At 34.9% G+C, this 25,058-nt stretch overlaps 1 protein-coding gene across 6 annotated transcripts in view; it reads right to left on the bottom strand.

Annotated features, from left to right (window-relative positions):
- VPS13B (vacuolar protein sorting 13 homolog B) overlaps positions 1-25,058 on the bottom strand; it is a 749,374-nt gene that overhangs the window by 240,972 nt on the left and 483,344 nt on the right. For all 6 annotated transcript variants that reach the window (XM_032421506.1, XM_032421505.1, XM_032421503.1 and 3 more), the window contains 2 exons: positions 24,121-24,247; positions 22,592-22,735 (listed from right to left, as the gene is read on the bottom strand). In XM_032421506.1, the coding sequence (XP_032277397.1) occupies positions 22,592-22,735; positions 24,121-24,247 (271 nt within the window). The remainder of the gene's footprint in view (positions 1-22,591; positions 22,736-24,120; positions 24,248-25,058) is intronic.

Here is a 25,058-nt window from a genome sequence, read left to right as displayed (position 1 = left end):
TGGGGTGGGAGGGATGGGGTGACTGGGTGATGGACACTGGGGAGGGTATGTGTTCTGGTAAGCGCTGTGAATTGTGCAAGACTGTTGAATCTCAGATCTGTACCTCTGAAACAAATAATGCAATATATGTTAAGAAAGAAAAAAAGAAGAAGAAGAATGTAGCAGGAGGGGAAGAATGAAGGGGGGGAAATCGGAGGGGGAGAAGAACCATGAGAGACAATGGACTCTGAAAAACAAACTGAGGGTTCTAGAGGGGAGGGGGTTGGGAGGATGGGTTAGCCTGGTGATGGGTATTGAGGAGGGCACGTTCTGCATGGAGCACTGGGTGTTATGCACAAACAATGAATCATGGAACACTATATCTAAAACTAACGATGTAATGTATGGGGATTAACATAACAATAAAAAATTTAAAAAAAAAAAAGAGTCTCTTATGGTTTACCTCTCTCTCTCTCTTTTTTCTCCTTTCCCCTATGTTCATCTGTTTTGTTTCTTAAATTCCACATATGAGTGAAATCATACAGTATTTTGTCTTTCTCTGACTGACCTGCCATAGTGATTTTAAACAATTTGATGATAGTACAGTTTTCTTCATATTTCTGATGCTTAAGATTCATGAACTTTTTGGATCTTCCAGGTTTATAGTTTTTATAAAATCTAGAAAATGTTCAGCCATTATTTCCTTAAAAATTTTTTCTTTCTCTGCCTCTCTCTCCTCTCCTTAGGTATCATAATTACATATCTACTAGGCTGAAGTTTTTCACAGCTTGTTAATGCTCTATTGCTTTTTCTCCCAGTCTTTTTTGTATTTTATTTTGGATAGTTTTTAGTGCTATGTCTTAAAGATCACTAGTATTTTATTCTATAGTGTCTAATCAGCTGTAAATTCTATTCACTTTAGTTTTCCTTTTTTAAGATTTTATTTATTTGAGAGAGAGAGAAAGAGCACATGACCAGGGGGGAGCAGCAGAGGGAGAGGAAGAAGCAGACTCCCCACTGAGCAGGGAGCCCTATGCAGGGCTGGATCCCAGGACCCTGGGATCATGACCTGAGCTTAAGGCAGACACTTAATTGACTGAGCCACACAGGTGCTCCTCAGTTCACTTTTTATTTATTTATTTTTTTAAGATTTTATTTATTTATTTATTTATTTATTTATTTATTTATTTGAGAGAGAGAATGAGAGAGAGAGAGCATGAGAGAGGGGAGGGTCAGAGGGAGAAGCAGACTCCCTGCTGAGCAGAGAGCCAAATGTGAGACTTGATCCCGGGACTCCAGGATCATGACCTGAGCCGAAGGCAGTTGCTTAACCAACTGAGCCACCCAGGCACCCCTCCTCAGTTCACTTTTTAATCTCAGATACTGTACTTTTCATCTCAAGAAGTTCAATTTTTAAAATATCTTTCATGGTTTTCTTCAGTATGTTCATGCTTTCCTCTGCCATCTTGTATAGATGACATAAGTTATAATAACTGTTTTAAAGTCCTCATCTAATTCTATCATCTTTGTCATTTTGGGGTCTGTTTGTATTGACTAAGTTTTCTCTTTATTATGGGTTATATTTTCTTGCTTCTTCTCACACCTCATATTTTTTAATGGATGCTGGACATTATGAATTTAACTTCACAGCAAGGGATTTCGGTACTCTAAATATCTGTATTTCTTCAAACACTCCTTTAAATATTTGTTCTGAGATGCAGTAAAATTACTTTGGAACACTTTGATTCTTTAGTTCTTGCTTTTAAGCTTTGGTTTTTGGATGGAAGTAGAGCTATGTTCAGTCTGTAGCTAATTTTTCTCTACTACCGAGGGATACCTTTGATACTCCATCATTATGAGATTTTCAACTATGGCTTCTTGTTTGTCACAACTCCTCAAACAAAAAACGAATAATAGATACTGCTGTATGTGTCTCAAAAACTCCCCTTTATACCTGGGCAGAGTGAACTTTAAAAAACATACATTCTTATGAAGCTCTCCATCCCTTCCATCACACTCCCCTCAGAATGAAGTCCAACCTTTTTAGTGTTATATTAATTATATTAATAGCCCTTTCTACTCTGAAGGCCACTTTTCCTCCAGCCTATCTCTCCTGTCCCATCTACCAGATTGCTCAAAGTTGTCCAGCCATATCTGGCATTCTTACACTTTCTTGTTCACAGTGTACTCCCTTCTTGTAATACCCCTTCCCACATTTTCTGCTGGGGAAATACCTACTTAGCTTTCAAAGTCCTCCACCCACCTATTATTCACTAACCTGCTATTTAAGAAATTCTCCAACTTACTAATACACTCCTTTATTATCTGGCACTGTAAATGTACAATAAACATTTGTTGAATAAAGTAAATGTCCATAGGCGGGTGGATCTCAGCATCCAAGTGCAGCATATTAACTCTTCCTCTCCCCAAAACAGAGTATAAAAGTCCAACTTAGCTTTTAGATAAAATAAGGTAAAATATCACAGCAGTTTCAGAATAAGAACCACCTGGGACACATTAAACTACTGATTCCTCTGACACTCTCTAAATGTACTGAATCAGAATTTCTAGAGATTCTTAAACAGTTTTCATGAGCACCTTTGGTGATTACCATGTTTAGAAAACACCCACTTACACATATATGTATATATATATATATATATATATATATATGTTACATATTATATAACATGCTAGTATCGATAAAAAACATGAACAATAAAAAACTGAAAAGAAGCTGGACTTTTAGAATGAAGAATAATAATTTTCCAAAAATAATCACTGAATTCTAGAACTGAAAGAGGCTTTAATTTCATTTACTGCTACTCCCCTTGCCCTAACTCTCCCATTTTACACTGGAGGAAACTAAAGGTTGGAATCCTGGTTTCATCACTTACCAATTATATAGTCTTGGGAAAATAACTAACTAACTAACTAATAAATAAGTCAGTTTCCCCTTTGAAAAATGGGAATAAAAACAGTGCCTATACTTTATGGGGTTATACAGAGAACGGAGATAATGCTCATATAGTACTTATCATACTTAGCTAATAATAAGTATACAAAGAATGACTGTCATCATCACAACCATCTTTACCATTTTGAGTCCTCAGATATGGACTCCTAAAATTACATGTTATCTCTCCTCCAATTTTATGGAAAAATTAAATCATATACATTCTATGATAACATTATTTCTGGAAAGAAAAAGAATATTTTTTAAGTTTATAGAAAGGCTAGGAATCTTTCCAGTTCATTTTACTAGTGTTAAAATAGAAACTAAAGTCAGATTATACTAAAGAACTGATTTAAAAAATAAAAGGCAAAATACCTACCACAAAATAATTCCTACTCTTAAAAAGAAGACTGCTTATAAGATTACTTAGAGTGAAAAGGCTGTTTTAAGGTAAATAAATATATGCCAGTGGTTACCAGACCCAGAGTTGTGGGGACTTTTGTTTATTTATTCTTAGTACTATCTGTATCTAGCCAACATAGCTATTGGAGAACTAAATGAGATAATGCATGTAGTAACACAGGATAGTACCTGGTATATATGGTAAGCCACTAATGCATATGATCTATTGCTATCATCATCATCATCTTTGATAACACGTGATTCTTAAGAACTTTAAGACACATAAATTTGCACTTTGAAAGTCTTCCCAGTAGTATCATTTCTGCCAAAAACTACATCACAAATAAAACACTGACAAAAATCAATCAGATTTCAACCAGCTAATATACTATCTATATAAAATTTATTTGATGTTTATCATATTTTATAAAGAAAGTTAATCTGTAGATTTTTATATAACTAATTCATTCAGCTTATTGCAAAGGTCATGTATATTTGCAGCAATAAGAAGCTTTATAAGTAAAGGTACATCTCATTCATTTTTTTAATAAAAAAATTTTTTTATTGACTTATAGTTGACATACAATGTTACATTAATTTCAGATGTACAACTTAGTGACTCAACAACTCTCTGTATTATGCTATTTCCACAAGTGTAGCTACCATATGTCACCATACAACACTATTAGAGAGAATTAAAACTGTCATTATTTGCAGATGACATGATACTATATATACAAAACCCTAAAGACTCCACCAAAAAAGAAAAAAAAAACCACACACACACGCACAACAAAAACTACTAGAATTAATAAATGAATTCAGGAAAGTTGCAGGGCACAAAATTAATATAAAGAAATCCATTGTGTTTCTATACATTAGTAACAAAGTAACAGAAAGAGAAATTAAGAAAACAATCCCATTTACAATTGCATCAAAAGAATAAAATACCTAGGGGTAAACTTACTCAAGAAGCTTAAAGACCTGTACTCTGATGAAAAAAACCAAAGACAACACAAACACATGGAAAGATATACCATGCTCATGGATTGGAAGAATCTGTATTGTTAAAATGTCCATACTACCCAAAGCAACCTAGAGATTCAATGCAACCCTTATCAAAATACCAACAGTATTTTTCACAGAACTAGAACAAATAATCTTAAAATTTGTATGGAACCACAAAAGACCCTAAATAGCCAAAGCAATCTTGAGAAAGAACAAAGCTGGAAATATTACAATCCCATATTTCAAGATACACTACAAAGCTATAGTAATCAAAACAGTATGGTACTGGCACAAAAATAGACACATAGATCAATGGAACAGAATAGAGACCCCAGGAATAAACCCACACTTATATTTTATTCTTAAAATATTTCTTTAATCTGTTTAAATCAATTCATTTCCCATAAAACACTGCTTAGAGAAATTTAGCTTGAGAATGTTAGGATGTCTGCATAATTCATATCTAATTTCTAATATAAAAATATTTTTTCCAGCTTTCTTAAGATATAATTGACATACAACACAGTATAAGTTTAAGGTGTACAACATGATGATTTGATACACATATATATTGTGAAATGATTACCACAATAAGGTTAGTTACCAAATCTATCACCTCATATAGTCATCATTATTTTTGTGTGTGGTGAGAATATTTAAGATCTACTCTCCTAGCAACTGTCAAGTATACAATATTGTTAACCATAGTTCACCATGCTGTACACGAGATCTCCAGAACTTATTCATCTGATAACTAGAACCTGGTACCCTCTGACCACCAACACCTATTTTCCCCAATCCGCTTCTAAGATTATTAATGTGGTCACCTTAAAAGCCTGAAAGATGATTATCTGAAGATTATTCAGCAAGGCAATTGAGGCAATTTAAGCCTACGCTTCCAGCTTTTACTAAGGCATCATGATGTTTCACACAGGTTTTCTAGTAAAGTAGCTTATAAAAGCTAAAGCACTGCAGTTATGAATGAGAATGCCTGAGTTTCAACTTAAAATGTACAGCAAGCTAACTGGCCAATCTTAGCCAAATAAATAAAAAGTGCTTTCCAATGTTATCTCATTTTAAAATGAGAGTGAAGATTATTGACTTTCTCAATTTGTTTAGATTAATGAACTACTGAGTGTAGTTCTGATAGGAAAAGAGAAAAGTAATATATTCCAAAATAACAAAAATTTGTTTCTACTCAAAATGACATATGACTTTTCATTAATCTTAACATTTCTGAAAAATACTTTTTTTTTTTTTTTGAGAAAGAGAAACAGAGACAAAAAGTTCAGTGTTTGAGCAGCAGTTCTCAAAGTGTGGTCCACAGACTCTTCAAGGTCCCTGAGACGCTATCAAAGAATCCTTGAAGTCAAAACTAATTTTGTAATATCCATCTTTTCCGCTATGTTGACATTTGCACCGATAGTGCAAAAGCAATGGTGAGTGTCTCACCAAGAACTGAGGCAGTAGTAGAAAAATGAGCTAGTTCTCCACTATACAACTCTAGTACAAAATTAAGTTTCATGTAAAAATGTCCTTGATGAAACAGTAAAAATTATTTCTTAAATCCTAGCCAATGAATAGATGTTTTTTTAATATTCGGTGTGATGAAATGGGAAGTATGCATCAAGCACTGCTGCCACATACCAAAGAGCGACAGCTGTCTTCAGGGAAAGCAGATGTGCAACCGAACTGCAAGCTGTAGTAGCTGACTCGTGAACACCTTTTTAATTGAAAGTGGCTGATAAAACTATGGTTTTTATCAGTGCCAATAAATATTATCTATTGTTGTCCTTGAAGTAAATATTTGTGAAATAACCAACTCTGAATATTTAAACTTTCAAGCAAAAATTAGCATAATGGAAAACTTGTATTTGCTATCATGAACCTGACAGCTTCCTGGTATTTAGACTTTTCTGATGTGAGAACTGGTCATAATATCAACAAATGTGAATTTTGATGTCATGTAATAAAAATGTGTCAACTTATGGAAGATCCGCATAACTAAGTAAACAAATATTTTCCAAATGAATGATGTTACAAAATCATGCATGGAAGGCACTAGAAGTCAACTGTAAGATAACAGAACAAGAAAAGTCCCTTCTTATGGTTTCACATTCTGTATGTAGCTAATCTTTTAAGAAATTGCCACGATTAAACATAGTTACCATATGATCCAGCAATTCCGCTTATGGGGTATATTCTCAAGACAAAGGAAAATACATATCTACACAAGATATCCTTGTGAATGTTTACAGCGGCACTATTATTAATAGCCAAAAAAATGGAAACTCACCAAAGGTCCATCGACTGAATAATGGGTTAAAAAATGTGGTACACATCTATACAGTGAAATATTATTTGGCAATAAAAAGAAATAAAGCATCTAATAAAAATAAAACATAAAGGATTGATGTTGACATTAGGTGAAATAGAAGGAGCTAGTAATAAAAAACCACATATAATATGATTCTATGTATATGAAATGTCCAAAATTGATAAATCCATAGAGAAAGTAAGTAGATTATTGGTTGCCTGGGCTGAGGGGGATGGGAGAATTGGAGGATCATGGCTAAAGGGATGCAGGGTTTCATTTTGGGGGTGATGAAAAAGTTCTAAGATTGTGGTGATGGCTGCACAACTCCGAATATATTAAGAGCCACAGAGCTGCACACTTAAAATGGGTTAATTGTATGGTACGTGGATTAGATCTAAAAAAAAAAAACTGTTAAAAAATATAGTCGGGGCATCTGGGTGGCTCAGTCGCTAAGCGTCTGCCTTTGGCTCAGGTCATGATCCTGGGGGTCCTGGGATCAAGCCCCGCATCGGGCTCCCTGCTCTGCAGGAAGCCTGTTTCTCCCTCTCTCACTCCCCCTGCTTGTGTTCTCTCTCTCACTGTGTCTCTCTGTCAAATAAATAAATAAAATCTATATTAAAAAAATATATATAGTCAATAAAGTAGGTAAAAAGGGAGACTACCATATCTCAATTTTTATTACAACAAATTATTTATATATATTATTAATATATACATTATTATAACAGGCTAATAACAAAGAAGAATACCCACAATTATCTTAAAGGTTATTAAAATCTCTCTTTTCTGACTTCATATCTGTATTAGGCTGGATTTTTCTTCCTACATTTTAATCAAAATAACATATTAGAATACAGAAACAGGTATCTGTCTTCCATTAAAGCAAAAATTAAGGAGATTTATAAAAAATCAAGACAACGACAGTAATCATTTTTGTTTTGGACAATATAATTTTCATAAAAATTATTTTTAAGTCAGGGACAAATTGCTACAACAGCATAACACTAACCTCCGAATTCAAATTGGATACACAATAAACAATTTCTTTTTTTCTTTTTTTTTTTTTTTTAAAGATTTTATTTATTTATTTAATTGACAGAGAGAGAGAGACAGCGAGAGAGGAAACACAAGCAGGGGGAGTGGGAGAGGGAGAAGCAGGCTTCCGGCCGAGCAGGGAGCCCGATGCGGGGCTCGATCCCAGGACCCTGGGATCATGACCTGAGCTGAAGGCAGTCGCTTAACCAACTGAGCCACCCAGGCGTCCTCACAATAAACAATTTCTCACACTTTTCTCTGTATCATGTCTTCTCCCAACAGATACATTTAGGCTTTTTGTTGTGTTGTTTGACTGGAGAAGATGCCTAGATTTGTTTGAGTTTGGTAGTTCACTGTTGGCTTTTTGAGTCAGTAAGACTAAGTCACTGATCATTATCATCAAGTGAAAAGAAGGCAGAAATCATACCCCTCTGCAGTATGTTAGGCCGAAAACTGTTCTCCTGAAGATGCCTGCATCCTACGTTACATGGCAAAAGAAACTTTGCAGAAGTGATTAAGGTTACAGTCCTGAAATGGGGAGGTTATGTTAGATTATCTGGGTGGGCCCAATCTAATCACATGAGTCCTTAAAAGCTAAGAATTGTTCTTTGCTGTGATTAGAGAGAAATGCAATGGTAAAAGGTCACAGAGATGCCATCTGTGAAGGACTTGACCTGCCATTGCACTGAAGGTGGGAGGAGGAGACCATGAGCCAAGGAATGCAGCAGCTTCTACAAAAGGCAGCAATAGAAAGCTGGTACAGTGGGCATGTCAGTTTTCATGCAAGACTGTGTGAGGGAGATTTATCAGAAAGTTAATAAGAAATTTCAGCTTCAAGCCTTCTTGGCTTGCATAGGACATCTTACAAGATCCTGAGCCTTGGTTATTTTATATAGTAATTTGTATTCTTTTTAAAAAGGACTAATTTCAGATCCCAGAAAACGTAGATCCACTCCTGGAGAATGCTAAAAACAATATTAGAGGAATTTCCCCCACAGGGATACACCCAACTTCCATAGCTTCACAAATATCTTCTGAGATGATGGCAGGGGGGAATATCAGAATTTATATGAATATGGTTCCATGAGGAGAGAGAAGCCTCAGGAAAAAAATGAGAAAAATGAGAAGTCAACGCCAGAAAATATTTTAAGAGTACTAAAATTAATGACTGCAAAAAAAACCTCTACTAAATTACTGGGAGGAAATCACCTAAGCACAGAAGACATTTATGGAATTATTATATCCAGAATTAGAGTTATCTATATAACAAAGAGGGTTTAGACTCACCGCTTCCCAAATGGTTCAAATTTCAGAAGAGATAAAAGATATTTTTGGGTCACTTCTAGAAAGAAATTTCTCTAGTCATATTATAGAGAAATTGAGATTTGTCATTAGCTACCAATAAATAAATAAATTAGACACTCACTTGCTGTAAGGGTTACTTTTTCTTAACTATCTGGTTGTGTCAACTCATCTCAAGCCAACAAACAAGTATTTATTTCTTGGAGAGCAGCATGGATTACCACTGGAGGTCAGTCTTGGGCTTTCCCTCAGGTCATAAAAAACACCAGTGAAAGACTAGAATGGGAGGTGAAAGCCAAATCTTAATCTTTCATTTTGTAGGTGAAGATACTAGAGCTCTGAGACACTAAGGAAATGCCTGGCATATAAGGGATTAATAACTACAGTTGTAAATGATACTATTAATATCAATTAATACGATTTTTGAATGTGAAAGGCACATTTATTCTATTTATAATATGCATCCTATATCCTAAATGAAGAATAGAAAACTGTCTTGTATAGAACAATTCAAAACGATTTATGTAGATACTACCCCTCAACCTAACATCAGACAAATCCAAATTAAATGAAATTCTAAAAAATACCTGACCAGTACTCCTCAAAACTGTTAAGGTCATCAAAAGCAAGGAAAATGTGAGAAAGTATCAAAGTCTAGAGGAACCTCCGAAGACATAACAATAAATGTAACATGGTATCATTAATGGGATCTTGGAACAGAAAAGAACATTCACGGAATTTTCTTAGAAAAACTGAGGACACCTGAATAAAGCATAGACTTTAGTTAATAATTATACCAATATTAGTTCATTAGTTGTGACAAATGTACCATACATACTAAGGTAGGATGTTAAAAACAGGGAAAACTGGATGCAGGGTATTTGAGAACTCTCTACACTATTTTTGCAACTTCTCTGTAAACCTAAAACTATTCTAAAATAAGAAATGTATTTTAAAAGATCTATACATTCTAAAAATCAGCAAACCTTTCAAGTAAATTTATTAGTATATGAATCTTCCTCTTCTTTGATCTGCCAGGAAGTTAAAAGTCAAATCTGAGGTTCAGGCCTTGTGGCCCAAAATTGTGTTGAGTTTTTGTTCCTTTGGTCTTAATTTTTAGCAATCTTTATATTTTACCATTATTTGTATGCATCTCTGTACATTCCAATCTATATTTACTAGATAAAAATGTTTAAATAAAATAAGCAGCTTTCTGCCAGCCATCTCCGAGCCCCATACCATTCCTTAACAGATATCTTTCTTCTTTCTGGAGTAAAAAATAATCAAACGGGCATCTCCTCACCTCCCTACTACTAAACTCTTGAATCTATTTACATCTACTTACATCTGTGACCATGCTCTCTTTCTCCCCTTTTGTTCTATGAGAAGAGGTATACTTCTTCCTAACATCAACCCTTCTGCATTTGTAGGAAATTACTTTCTCATTATTTTAGGAATGGTACACTATTGATTTCTCCTTCTCATCCCAATATATGTCAGCCTCCCTTGTAACTGAATCCTTCCCACTGACATTTATACATCCTTGTCTTTTTCATATTTAGAAATAAAACCAATCAACAACTAACTAATAACCATTTTTTGAGTCTTTAAAAGAAAAATAGTCCACTCCAACATTCTTCTTTGGAGGCATAAATGAAATACAGAGCTGGTCAAGAATTCAAGAAGGTACAAAATGCAGGGGAATCCCAATCTGTGGCCTCTGAATTTAGGACTAACTGATGCCTATAAGCAAACATGTAGCTGAAGACTCATTGCTCTTTGTCATCTAATTGAAAACAGCTGCAGAAAGAATAATCTAGAGCACTATCTTTCCATTAACACATGCACTGAGATGAACCAGCTCATTTATCATATTTTTACTCCGAAAGGATAGTAATGAATTAGTTATAACCTATTTTCCTACGGCTTTCCTGCTTTTATACACCTTGTCAAGCAAATGCAGAGATTGCCCATTACTGGTTTTCTTCTTCTTCTTCTTCCCTAGATCAGTGCTTCAATTCAGGTTCTCATCGCCTGGATTACTGCTAGAGTGTCCAGTGATCTCCTTACCGAATCCATCTGTCACTATTCCAAATGTGAACTTGATTATGTCATGCTCTTGTTTTAGATCCTTCAATGGCTTACCATTGCAATACAATAAAAGGTTAATTTTATATAAGAACAGTTAAGGTCTTCCATAAACTAGATTTTGCTTAATTCTCCCTGTAAACACCCACATACAGACCAGTTAGGTCACTGAACTACCTCTCACAGCTCCTCTAACCAATACATTCTCAGAGGAGGGGGTGGGGCAAATGGCTGGGCTTGGAGACTTATTTAGCTATATAACCTTGGGCAAATGATGTGACTCTCTTGAGACTCAGTTTCCATAGCTGTACAATCCGAGACAAAGCGCCCAGTTCAGAGGGTTATTGTTAGGACTAAAGGAGTTAAGCTATATAAAACACTTAGACCATCTGGCACATAGTGAGTACCTGATACATGGTAACTGGTGGTACGGATTCTGGGCAGCCACCTCAGTAACAGACATTCTGACATTAATGGAAATCACTGTTGCCAGTGAGTGGACTTTGTGTCTTCCAAAGCTATGTTCCAAAGCTGAGTGGCTACATATATTTTTTTAAGCCAGGTTTACTAGAGTATAATTTATAAATAATAAAATTTACTCTTTAAAAAGGTACCATGGGTTGGGCTTTAACTAATGCATTCAGTTGTGTAATCACCACCACAATCACAATACAGAATATTTCCATCTCCCCAGTGTTCTTTTGTGTCTTCCAAATGTGCAATACTGAATGGGCCAAGTTTTAGAAAGGAAGGTGGGAAGGCATCTATAGCACATTTGTTGAAGTCCAGGAATCTTAAAAAGTGTAGAAGGAAGATTATTGGGTTTAGGCTTTGGTGTTTATTTTATATACCTCTATACCCTGCGAGAAGATTTTTAGTCATTTGCTACAGAAAACCTTTGATGAAGAGCCAAAGTTTTAGAAATAAGCAATTTAAAAATGTATGAAATCTTAGATGAGAATTATATACATTCCCATGGCTCTGATGTTAATATTTTTTAAAAGTTGGTTCTTTTATGTAATAGTAACTGAAATCCCAGAAGTTTGCTTGTTAGAACAAACTGTCATATAGAAAACCCAGCAAACCATGGACCCTCAGTTATTTTGAACAGTTAGCTCATTTATCATATTTTTACTCAGAAAAGATAATAATGAATCAGTTATGAACTATTTTCCTAGAGTGTTTCTCCTTACATACAAATATTTTTTGTAGGTCATGAGGAATAAGAAACGACTGGAAATACAAAAAAATATGAAAAATGAGCAGTTATTAAAGAGACAAGATTCAAGGTCAGAGAAAAGACCTACAACTTAGTACGAACAGGAAGAAATACGAACATAAAAGAACAGACGAGAAGGAATAGCAATCTTGAGAGGAGAGGAGCTAATTGAGGATGAAGATATAGCTCAGGGGGTTTTACCTGTTCTGATCACCTTGACTGTAACATTATTTTTTGTAATGTAACTTTATCCTGCTTCATAGACAGTTGGATATGGTGCTTTATGTAGTTCTTTATTTTTTAGATAGTTGTAGGCAAGCCAAATACAATAAATAATAGCAAAAAGTCTGGGGAAATAGAAACCTTACTTCAGTGGAAATATCCATTACTTTAGAAATATTGAAGAAACATGGACTAAGTACTGTATATTTTCTGATGGCTAAATTTTTTTTTTTTTTTTTTGGTAAATGAGATTTTCCTTAAAGAACATAATTTTTAGCTATCAAAGAGAGTATCAGAACAGGTACCAAGCATGCACAGGATGGTTTACCAAGTCAGTCATTACCAGAGACTGAAAGGAAAGGAGATCTAAGGAAGTGGCTAAAACCAAGTGGTTAAGTGGAGGAGGAAGGAGAGGGCAAAGGAAGAAATGCTCAATTAGTGTTATAACTGTCTGGATTCTTCTTCAGGATATGGAGTGTGTGGATCAAAGAACCCCACCTTCAGATTCCCAGTGATGCGGTTCTATTCTTTGCCCCTAAAAATATGGTTTTTGTTTTGCTATAAAAATTTTATTTACTCTAAAACACTGATTTGAAAATGAGCATGTGTTCCTCCTTATATACTTCTGTAAGTAGGCTTAATAAGATGATTACTTGCTAGCCAGGAATAACAGAGTAATTACTGCAGCCAAATGAACATAACCCAGGGCAATCACAGCCTTCTTATCCTTCTGTTAGTCAATTTTTAAAGTGTGTGCATTGTTTTCTTTTCTTTTTTTAAGAATAATTGTAGCTCTTGGAAACAATGGGTGAAATATGTAGCCCATGTATATAACTCATATAATATATGCTACATACAGCTGTTTCAAATCCTAACTGAAATAATCTGATCCTGTATTAGAATACAATATATTTATTATAGAATAGAGAAAAATGTAGCTATGGTATTTATGTTTGAACTACCAATATGTGAGGAAAACTGAGAGGTTCAGTCTAAGATGGATCTGATCTTAGAAGGACATCTGTTTAAGTTATTGTACAGTTAACCAACTTCAACTCCTCTCTATTGCTTACTTAAAACATTTCAGTCCAGTATTCAAAGGCCTCCATAATATGTACCCAACCTTTCTCCATCAAACATAGTTAATCACCGATACCTTCCAGTTCTTTTGATGTGTATGTTGCATACATCTATCTTTTCTATCTCCATGAACAAAAATAGGAATTCCTATGAATTAAGGAATCCATTGATCAACTCATACTGCAAGCATTTATTCAGCATCAAATTGTACTGTATGCTCAGCACTTCCCTTAGGCTTTATCATCTCCGTCTCAGAATACTGAAACAGCGTCTGCATCAGTGAGGCTTTTGTTTGTCCTGATGTAGTAACAAGCCAAACAGTACTGGCTTAATTTATGTTTAGTTTCTTCACATAACTTCAAGCCCAGTGCTGGCTTCAGTGGTTCCAAGAAGCCACTTGCATCTCAGGATCGTTTTATGCATCCACCTGGCTATCCTTAGTGTGGGATTTCTGTCCTCATGTTTGTCGTTATGTTTTGCCTCACGGTCACAAGTAGCTGGTCACTTCCATTGTCATGATTCCAAGAAGGTGGAAAAGCAAGAAGGTGAAGACTTTCCCAGAAAGCAGTTGAACGCTTCCCTTTAAGTCTCATTGACTGGAACTGTGCCAAAGGATGTCAGATGATGTCAAAGACTTTTTCTCTCCAACTTTCAGCTTCCCTTATTTCTGTGAGTTCAACTCCTTTCCCTCTCTCTCTCCTTCTTTTTAAAAACACAGACAGGTTTTCTTCATGTGATAGTGGTGAAGCAGAAGAGAGGAGCGTGGTCAAAGTAAGCTCCAGTATGATAACATCTGGACTTAATGATCCACGGGAAAGATTCGAGTTTATTCTTCTCAGTGTATTCACAGAAAACACTGCCCTGGTCTGAGTAGTGTGTCCATATCTGGGCCAATAACTGACAGGGGGATGGAGTACAATGATTAACTAAGGCCTGTGTCTCATGTCTACCCTGCAATGGGAATCCTTATCAAAACAACCTGCCTTGTTTAGCTAAAGGAAAGAAAGTTCTACTGTCAGATGAAGAGGGTTAGAAATACTGGGCAAGACAATACTTGTCCCCACAGCAGCACTGAACAATTGGTAAGCCAACATTATTTCTGCCATATTATATGGTATGTAACTTTAGGCTTTAGTTGACAGTATGTTCAAAGTATTGAAGAGAGCCACAACTGCTTTCTGAGGAGTATTCTAGATCTGGCTACCAGGTTATCCTGAAGTCTCTGTGGCCAATGCTGTCAGCTGTATCCCAATATATTCATCATCCCCTTCTTTCATAGTAAAATTATTTTAAGCATGGCACATGGTCATGGATTAGAAGTATTACATTTCTCAGCCTTCCTTGCAGCTAGGTGTGCACATGACTTAACTTTGGGCTGATGGAAAGTGAACATTATCTGATGTATGCAACTTACTGTTTGTGTGTATATATAACTGTATATGACTGTATATCTTGATCTAGCTCCAATTATTTATCATTGCCTATACTCCTCATGAAATATGTGAGCACTAGAACATGAAAGCAGAAATTTTATCTCTTTTGTTTAATGCTGTCACTCTAATATCCATTATAGTGTTTGATACATAGAAAAGGTTCAATGTTTATTGAGTAAATGAATAGGTCATTCTTCTCTGCCTATTCCATTCCAACTTCCCCAGGAAGCTAGATCTCTGACCGCCTGGCCTAAAAGTCTTCTCCTCCTATTGTGAATCACTCCTATAACACTCATTTTCCATAGAGCATGTTTAATACTTTTCATTTACTGCTTTGAGTTCTCAGTTATCAATTCGTTTATCTATGTTTTATGTCTCAACCAGATTATAAAATCCTACAGGTCGGGGACCACAGTGTACTTATTTTTCATACCTCTTTCAGTCTGTAGCCAGTATATCTGGTGTATATGGAAAGCCCTCAATGAATACTGCTGAATATGACCAGGAGAGACAGTTTAAGAGAGCCTTAGGAAAACTTAATGCATCCACTGGATTTCTGGTCAAGAAATCTGCATGAGATAAACATAAGCACGGCTAGAAAATTAAAATTTTTACAGTTTTCTTGATGTTTAGCATGTACCCTGACGCAACTATGATGCATTTCTCTCTAAGCATAAGCTCGTTTATCAGGAGACAATTAGGCTATTTTTAATATCTACAAGGCCTAAGTAAAATTGCGACAGGTGTGATAGTTCAATGTACCTAAGAAGTCCTTCTCTTGGAGAGGATAGGCAATAAAATACTTAATAACTATTCCAGGTCTAGATTGTAAGAAATTCAAGGTATTTCCTCACAGGCCCTCTTGTCCATTTAAGGCTCTGCTTGAATCCATATTTTATTGGTGCCTGTGTTTATTGCTTGGTTACAAGTAGTCGATCCAGGTGCCTCTGAAGGGAAACAAATACTCGCATAGCAACACCAATGGAAAGTCACCACATGCACATCATCCAAAATCTCCACCTCCTTTTTTAATACAGAACTATGTAACCTCTGACACAGGCTTTCTCATTCACACCTACAGCAAGACAGACAGAACACCAACATCCTCTCCCATACTGGTCTCAGTTCCCACTTTCAAACCCCACCTCTGCTCATCTGTGTTCTCAGGGTATACTTTACCTCTATTTCCCTCATCTTGCCTAACGTTCTACTCCAAAAAACCCCTGTTATTACACCACCACTCAAAGTCCTTTCCCTCTTCTTTACTGTTAAGTTCCTAGTTCTAATTATTCCTAGCAATCCTTAAGCTGGTCAAGTATGCCTTGCAAGAATTTTTCACCATTGACTAAAAAATAAGAATTTCCATTCCTAAATGAAGAATAACTCCAAAGATTATTTCCAGGCTAAAACAGTAATACTGCCACCAAGAAAACAACTTCCATCACTACTCCATAGGGCACATACTCAATCACAGTACATAGAAAAAAAGTCCAACATATTATATTGTCTTACAGCAAACTGTAAAAACACCCAAGCAAACTATGTTAGACATATATATTAGTTATTGATAAAAATACCACTGTATTATAAAAATAAACTAACCATTTCAAGTTAAGAGACTAGTTTTAGTACCTTATCTATATTGCTTATGGTTTCACAGATTTCAGATAGACTACTATTATCTCAGTTTAAAGCAGTCTAATACTTTAAAATTTCAAGCAAATTTTCTTCATGCTGTATTTTCTGTATGACAGCAACTGAAATAAAATGATATAAAGGTAGGATTTCTCATTGGCTTTGTTTTTGAATAATTCTTTATAATGTCCTGTATACTAACAGCTTTAGGAAAACTTATGATTTTTTTGGTTTCCTTTTATCATATAAAAATGGCCTGCATTATTCATGCATAAATAGACTTGCACAAATTAAAAAATTATTTAGTTCTCTGTTTATTCACATTCTCTTTCAAAAATTTCCTGACATTTACTGGTACATGTTACTAAACTATCTCTCTTGTTAATTCTTACCCGCATGAATGTCATGATTATATTACTAATAACCATTTTTATATAATTGGGCCTTTATGAGACCAAGATTATCTTGCAAGAAGGCAAAGAATCCTCTAAAGGGTAAACCAATTGTGTAAATCACCACAGCCCTACCCAGAAATCAAGAATGAATACTGGAGCTCTATTTCCGGAAAACAGTTTGAATTGTACAATTGGATTTGACTATGAAGTTATCTAGGAGGTTGACTCTGACTTCATGTAAATGGCAGAGGACTAGGATGTAAGAAATCCAAATAACATTCCTGTTGTTCTAGTGTTAAAGAACCAATTGCTGTCATAGAGATGAATTATAGAATGGAGTATGAAAGGACATGTACTTTGTAAATATGAAATGCACTTTGGGTTTTTGAATATTAAGTGTTTCTTTCTCTTATATTCTTTCTCGGCCTATCATATGTATGGAGAAACAATAATTTAAAAAAAGAGAAATATTCTGGGAGCCAGCAATCATGAAAGTCATAGCACTTGAAGGGGACAAATAAAAATCAAAGAATACAAATATAGGCTGATTGATTCAGTGGCCTCACCCTATCTAGAGTACATTTTTCAGAGTGAAAACATTGGAAAAGTTTTGATCAACATGAGAAGCAATTTGCCTCAACTATCAGCTGGTCATTTTATTGCCTGAAGTGCTTCTCCTTAACTATGTACTTAAAAGTTTGTGTATTAGTTGTCTATACAATCAAAATTAATATTAAATTTTGGTTTCAGCAATAATCCTTAGATTGTTCCACTGTTTTTCACTTCTATTTCCAAAAATTTGTCCATCTTTCTTCCCCTTTGTTTATAGTGTAAATGTTTCCTCTACTAACAAAAGTCATCCACCACATTCTTGAATAACTTTTAAAATTAATCTTTCAAATAAAACTTTGTCAAAGATTGTCTGGAAATATCATCACCATCCAAAACAAGCAGAACAAAAGAAATAGTAAGAATTAGAGCAAAAATCCGTAAAAGCCTCTAGTTAGGCTAACTAGAAAAAGGGAGAAAGGAATCAAATGACCAATATCAGACCTGAAAGAGGGGATATCACTACAGATCCTATGGAATTTAAAGGATAATAAAGGAATATTATGAACAAGTCCATGCCCACACATTTGATAACCATTTCAAGAAAATGGACCAATTTCTTGAAAAACAATCAGATAAAACTCATACAAGAAGAGAGGATGTGAATAGGCCTATGTCTATTAAAGAAACTGAAGCAATAATTAATAACCTTCCAAAAAAGAAAGCATCAGGCTTAGATGGGTTCACTGATGATTTCTAGCATCACTTAAGGAAGAAATTATACCAATTCTCTACAGTCTCTTTCAGAGGCCAGAAACAGAAAAAATATTTTCTAACTCAACCTATGGGGCCAGTATTGCCTTAATAACAAAACCAGAAAAAGACATTATAAGAAAAGGAAACTACAGACTAATATCTCTTTTGAACAAAAACACAAAAATCTTCAACAAAATACTAGCAAATATAATCCAACAATGTATAAAAAGAATTATATACTACACTAAGTGGGATTTATACTACACTAAGTGTAGAATTATATACTACACTAAGCAAGGCTTGTTTAACATTTAAAACTCAATTAATGTAATCCATCACATCAATAAACTTAAAATGAAAAATCACAGGATCATGTGAATGGATGCATGAAAAGCCTTTGACAAAATCCAAACCCATTCATGATAAAAGCTCTCAGTAAACTAGGAATAGACAGAAATGTCCTCAACTTGATAAACATTATCTACAAAAAACCTGCAGTGAGAAACTGAAACTTTCCCACTAAGATCAGATAGAAGGCAAGGATGTCCTTTCTCATCACTATTTTTCAACATACTGGAAGTCCTTGCTAGTACAATAAGGCAAGAAAAGGAAATAAAATTATTACAGATTGGGACAGAAGAACTGTCTCTGTTTACAGATGGCAGGCCTGTCCATGTAGAAAATCTGAAAGAATCAACATGAAAACTCTTCAAATGAATAGGTGATTATAGCAAGGTTGCAGGATATAAGGTTAATATGCAAAAGTAAATTACATTACATTTCTATATACTAACAATGAACAAGTGGAATTTTAAATTAAAAGCACAATAGCATTTATATTAGCATACAAAAAATGAAATATTTAGGTATAAATCTAACAAAATATATAGAAGATCTATATAAGGAAAACTATAAAACTCTGACGAATGAAATCGAAGAACTAAATAAGTGGAGAATATTCCATGTTCATGGATAAGAAGATTTGATATTGTCAAGATGTCATTTCTCAACTTAATCTATAGATTCAATGTATCCCAATCAAAATTCCAGGAAGTTATTTAATGGCTATTGGCAAACTGATTCTAAAGTTTACAGAGTCAAAAGAGCCAGAATAGCTTATACAATAATGAAAGAGAAGAACAAAAATGGAGGACTAACACTGCTTTACCTTAAGACTTACTATAAAGCTACAGTAAACTGAGGGTTCTAGAGGGGAGGGGGGTGGGGGGATGGGTTAGCCTGGTGATAGGTGTTAAAGAGGGCACGTATTGCATGGAGCACTGGGTGTTATACGCAAACAATGAATCATGGAACACTACATCAAAAACTAATGATGTAATGTATGGTGACTAACATAACATAATAAAGAAATAAAAAAAAAGCTACAGTAATCAAGACAGTGTGGTATTGGTGAAAGAATGGACAAATATGTCAGTGGAACACAACAGACAGCCCAGAAATAGATCCTCATGAATACAGTCAAATGATCTTTGACAAAGGAGCAAAAGGAATATAATGGAGCAAAAACAGTCTCTTCAACAAATGGTGCTGGAACAACCAGACATTTACATGCAGAAAAATGAATTTGCATACAGACCTAACCCCCTTCAGAAAAATGAACTCAAAATGGACCATAGACTTAAATGTAAAACACACACTATAAAACTCTTAGAAGAGAACATAAGAGAAAACCTAGATGATCTTGGGTATGGTGATGCCTTTTTAGATACAACACCAAAGACATGATCCATGAAAAAAATAATTAAAATTAAAAACTTCTGCTCTGTGAAAGATAGTATCAAGGGAATTAGAAAACAAGCCACAGACTAGGAGAAAATATTTGCAAAATACACATCTGATAAAGCACTGTTATCCAAAATAAGCAAAGAAACACTTAAAACTCAAAAGTAAGAAAACAACCCAATTAAAAAATGAGGCAAAGAGTTTTACAGATACCTCACCAAAGAAGCTATGCAGATGGAAAATAAACATATGCATAGGAAAAGATGCTCCACTTCATTTATCATCAGGGAGATGCATTTTAAAACAATAAGAGATACCATTACACACCTAATAGAATGCCCAAAATCTAAACCACTGAAAACACCAAATGCTGGCGAGGTTGTGGAGCAACAGGAACTCTCTCCTCCAGTGCTGGTGGGATGCAAAATGGTACAAGCTACTTTGAAAGAGAGTTTGGTGGTTTCTTACAAAACTGAATATATTCTGACCATATGATCCCCAATCACACTCCTTTGTATCTACCCAAAGGAGTTGAAAAGTTCCGTCCACACAAAAGTCTGCAGATGAATGTTAATAGTAGCTTTATTCCTAATTGCCAAAAGCAGGTAGGTAAAGAGTTAACAACAAATTTGCTAAGTTGTATAAATTCCTAAAACACATCAGAAATCTATGAATTAGATTTCACTGATATGAGAGATTCATAAACTTGGCACACATAATATAGTAAAGTCAAATATTGTTTCCAACCCAATTTGCTTCAAGGACTTCATCAAAAATGCCATGGGAAAATATTTTTTTGCTCTATTCATTTTCAGGTCATGTAATTACATCCTTATGGATTGTCTAATGTATATCAGAAAAAAGTTGATATTTTAGAGACTGCATAGCTCTATAACCCTTTTAATTTTTTTTTTTTTAAAGATTTTATTTATTTATTTGACAGAGAGAGACACAGCGAGAGAGGGAACACAAGCAGGGGGAGTGGGAGAGGGAGAAGCAGGCTTCCCGCAGAGCAGGGAGCGCGATGTGGGGCTCGATCCCAGGACCCTGGGACCATGACCTGAGCCGAAGGCAGATGCTTAATGACTGAGCCACCCAGGCGCCTCCGCTCTATAACCCTTTTAAAAAAGATACTGAGCAAAGGGTGCCTGAATGGCTCAGTCGGTTAACTTTTGATTTCGGCTCCGGTCATGATTTAGGCTTATGAGATCAAGCCCCATGCTGGGCTCCGTGCTGGGAGAGGAGCCTGCTTAAAATTCTCTCTCTCTTCCTCTCCCTCTGCTCCGCCACCCCCCCCCAAAAAAACCCCAAAACAAACAAACAAACAAAAAACACAAGAAAAAAGAGATACTGAGCAAACAGAAATCATGGGTGGTAAAAGATGTCAGAGAATCTTCATTTATAAAAGTTAAAAGCTTTAACATTTTAAAATAATTTTTTAAAAATAAGACTGAGAGATTAATGTAATAGTTATAATCCACAAACTGTGGTAGAATGCAAAGAGCACTGACTTGAAAGACTTATATTAAAATTTCAGTTCCACCATTTTTTAGCTATGTATGAATGATTTCAGGCAGGTCACTTACCATCTCTGAGCCCCAAGATCCTAATATGTAAAATGATAATGATGCCCATATCAACCTCACAAGGTGGTTGTGATAACACGCTCAAAGATACAATGAGTTAACTTACATGAAAGTGCCGGGCACACTGACTAGCATCAAGTAGCTCTCAGCAAATACCTCTTCCTTTCCTTCTTAATAAATAGAACTCAGAGTCTTCTGTATAACTCTTGACAAAAATAAAATCAATGTCTTTTTCATAGATGAACGGTTTCTTCACTTGAGTTTTTATAGGAGATACACTCTAAGTATAGATAGGATTATAGAAGTATGGAAACAAAAAGCAAAGAAAACATATCTTGAGAAGCATCTAATAAGCAGCTTTCTTTGTTTCCCGCTGACATGCTTTGTGGTTACAATGCAGGCTTCCAATGTACACCGGATCAAAATTAAAATTCTAGGCAGGCATTCAACTTTTATGATTGCGTCCATTCTTCACTGAGCGTGGGAAACGAATGCTTTAGAAGTTATTTATTGAAGATATTCCCATAGTACTATTACAAAGTTCACTTCCAAAAGAGGTCCTATCCCTGTAATGTATCTGAGTAAGTGAAAGCTATACCAGGTTTCTTGCGTTGTACTTTAAAAATTGCAGCAGGATACTAAAACCGTATTTTTAAGAGACTTTTCTGAGGCTAGGCCACAGCAATTTTGCAAAGGTCCATGACAGGAAAAGAGACTAAACAAATTTCAAAAATAAAGAACACCAATCTAAAATAATTTATGACCATATTTTGAATAAAATTAAATACAGAATAATTAGCAGAAAGCATTTAATTATACTTTTCCTATTATGAACGTAAAGTTGGCAGAAATGCAGTAAGACTAATCAAAATCAGGTAATAGTTACCTCTGTGGCCTTGCTTGATGGTTCCAGTCCAATCATATTTGCTACTATTAACTGATGTAAGAGTTGAACTTGAGCCACACTTAGGAAGAAGTCCAGGTTTGTGGTTATATTCACTTCCAAGGAATGGCCACACACTAAAATCTCCTGAAGGAAAAAAAAAAGTTGAATACAGATAAAGATACATGATAGCCATTAGATGATAATTTATCATTCTTACTTATTTGACCTTTACCATGTTGATGAATTCTCCTGGGACTCAAGTTCATATGTTAATGAGAAGAGCAGAAATGGAGAGCACAGCTACTCAACATAGTTTAATGGATTAATTTAATAGACATTTATGAGGTCCTGCTGTGCTCTGGGCCATGCGCTAGTTGCAGGGAAACAAACTAACAACACAAACACTAATTTTTTTACCATTTCATATACATTTGGCTTTTTCATACCCCAAACTACTAACATCATTTCCATATGTAAGTGATGATGTAATTCTTTAGCATAATCCTGTTCATTCATTCAAACCAACAAATATTTACTGAGCATCTCCTAAATAACATGTACTATACTCAGCTGCTAGGGATAGCACAAAGAGTAAGGTTGGCTTTGAATGGCAAGCTGCTCTTGAGGAGATTACAACCTAGTGGGCAGACAGATGTAAACAGGCAATTGTAGGCAAGAAATTACAATCACAAGTGGTATGGTTTGAGTATTCTCCAAAGTATACACTCCAAATGATTTATAACAAAATAGTGCTGAAGCCAAAGATAGCTAGACTAATTAATTTCACTTCTTCGAGCTGCTAAAATCTTGGCTGCATTAGGTAGATGTCCACTACTTAACTGATGCTGTTCTGCATAACTTGAGTCACTTCAACATTCATCATTGGAAACCCATTCAGGGAAGGAAAGAAGAAGAAAAAAACAGACCCGAAGTTTCACTTAATAAGCAGAAGTTCTGTCTCCTGTCATGAAGTGAATGTGGACAATGTTTGAATGCTTGGAAATATCCAAAGAACCTTCTCCTTACTAGTGTCATCTAAGGGAATGGATTTAAGGAGACTTACAATGGGTCCAAATGAAAACTACACAGTGCAGAGTAGATTTTAATACAGCCACAAAGAATAGTATGTTGGAAATGAATATTCCTTTTGCTTTTTGGGTTAAATAACCTTCCCCCCCACAAGTTCCCTGTATTTACTTATTATAATTAGAATTCTTATTCCTCACGCACATGTGTGCTCTCTCTCTTCCTCTCTAACATAAATAAATCTTTAAAAAAATTATAAAAAGAGGATAGAAGCAGTTAATAGGATTGTTATGAGGATTAAATGAGTAACTACATGAAAAGCAGTAACAGTACTAGAAAGTATTCATTAATTTTTAGTTATAATAATAACATTAATAATAAGCAATTTGACATCCTGTGCGCTAAAACTAAGAAAATCCCTAACTTACAAAGAGAAGCTATTCCATATACTCTATATATACTCCATTATATAGACTAAAATGAAACCTAAATTAAGCTCTCACCTCAGTGTGCATATTTTCTGGAGAAATTATTTTGGTGAAAATGATAGCAGGTGCTCCAGTTATTCGGACAGAAAAATCTGTTAAAATGGGAGTCAAAATTGCTCTTCTTTCTTGATGTCGCCGTATGCTAAAAGATAAAGTAAAAAATTATTAGCCATTTCATTTTTTTCAAGGCTTTTTTTTCATTAAATTTGTACAAGTGTTCACTACAAACAAGTATGACAAAACTACATTATTATTTTGAGTGCCTATTTGTACAATTTATAGTCATAGTTTTACAACTTCAATTCTTAACTTCAGATTAATAAAAGATAGCATAAAATTACTGAGAAATCCAGATGCAGTTAATTTCATATTAATCTCATCCTTTCAACAAATTACTTGGCTTTTAATTCCTTTTGTTCTTACAAATAGTTTAATCTTTTGTTACCAATAATGAACTTCCTATTTTGGGATAATTTTTAATTTCTTATTTTTACTATTTCTGACCTAGTTGGCAACTGCCGTCTTTCCAACCTCATTAGGTTCACAAGTATATCCTCTTAATCTCTGAACGACCTCCTTTTTTTAAGCTCTAAGAATCATCTCAATTCGTGGATTATTATTACACATACAGTTCATGAAATAGCTTTTGTGACTTTGATACTGAACGCTTCTTCACAACAACCATGTATGTGAAGTAAAGTCCATTACTAGCCCCATATTACTTACAAGGAAATGAGGATCAGGGGCTAGGTTAAGGCCACCTAAAGGGAACAAAGGTTGCACTGTTGGGTCTGATAGCAGAATAGCATTTGGCCTCTATTTTAATTCTTCCTTATACATTCTCGCCTTTGATCATTTATTTAGCACAATATTTCTACTTTACATTCAAAATTGCTAAATGCTAATAATTTCAAAGGAAGTACTGCATACATGGTAGAAGATGAAATTGGAAA

The sequence above is a fragment of the Phoca vitulina genome, unplaced genomic scaffold (assembly GCF_004348235.1).
Source record: "Phoca vitulina isolate PV1807 unplaced genomic scaffold, GSC_HSeal_1.0 scaffold25, whole genome shotgun sequence".
Taxonomy (NCBI): Eukaryota; Metazoa; Chordata; class Mammalia; order Carnivora; family Phocidae; genus Phoca; species Phoca vitulina.
Note: the sequence above shows the minus strand (reverse complement) of the source record. Positions and strands in the feature narration are given on the sequence as shown.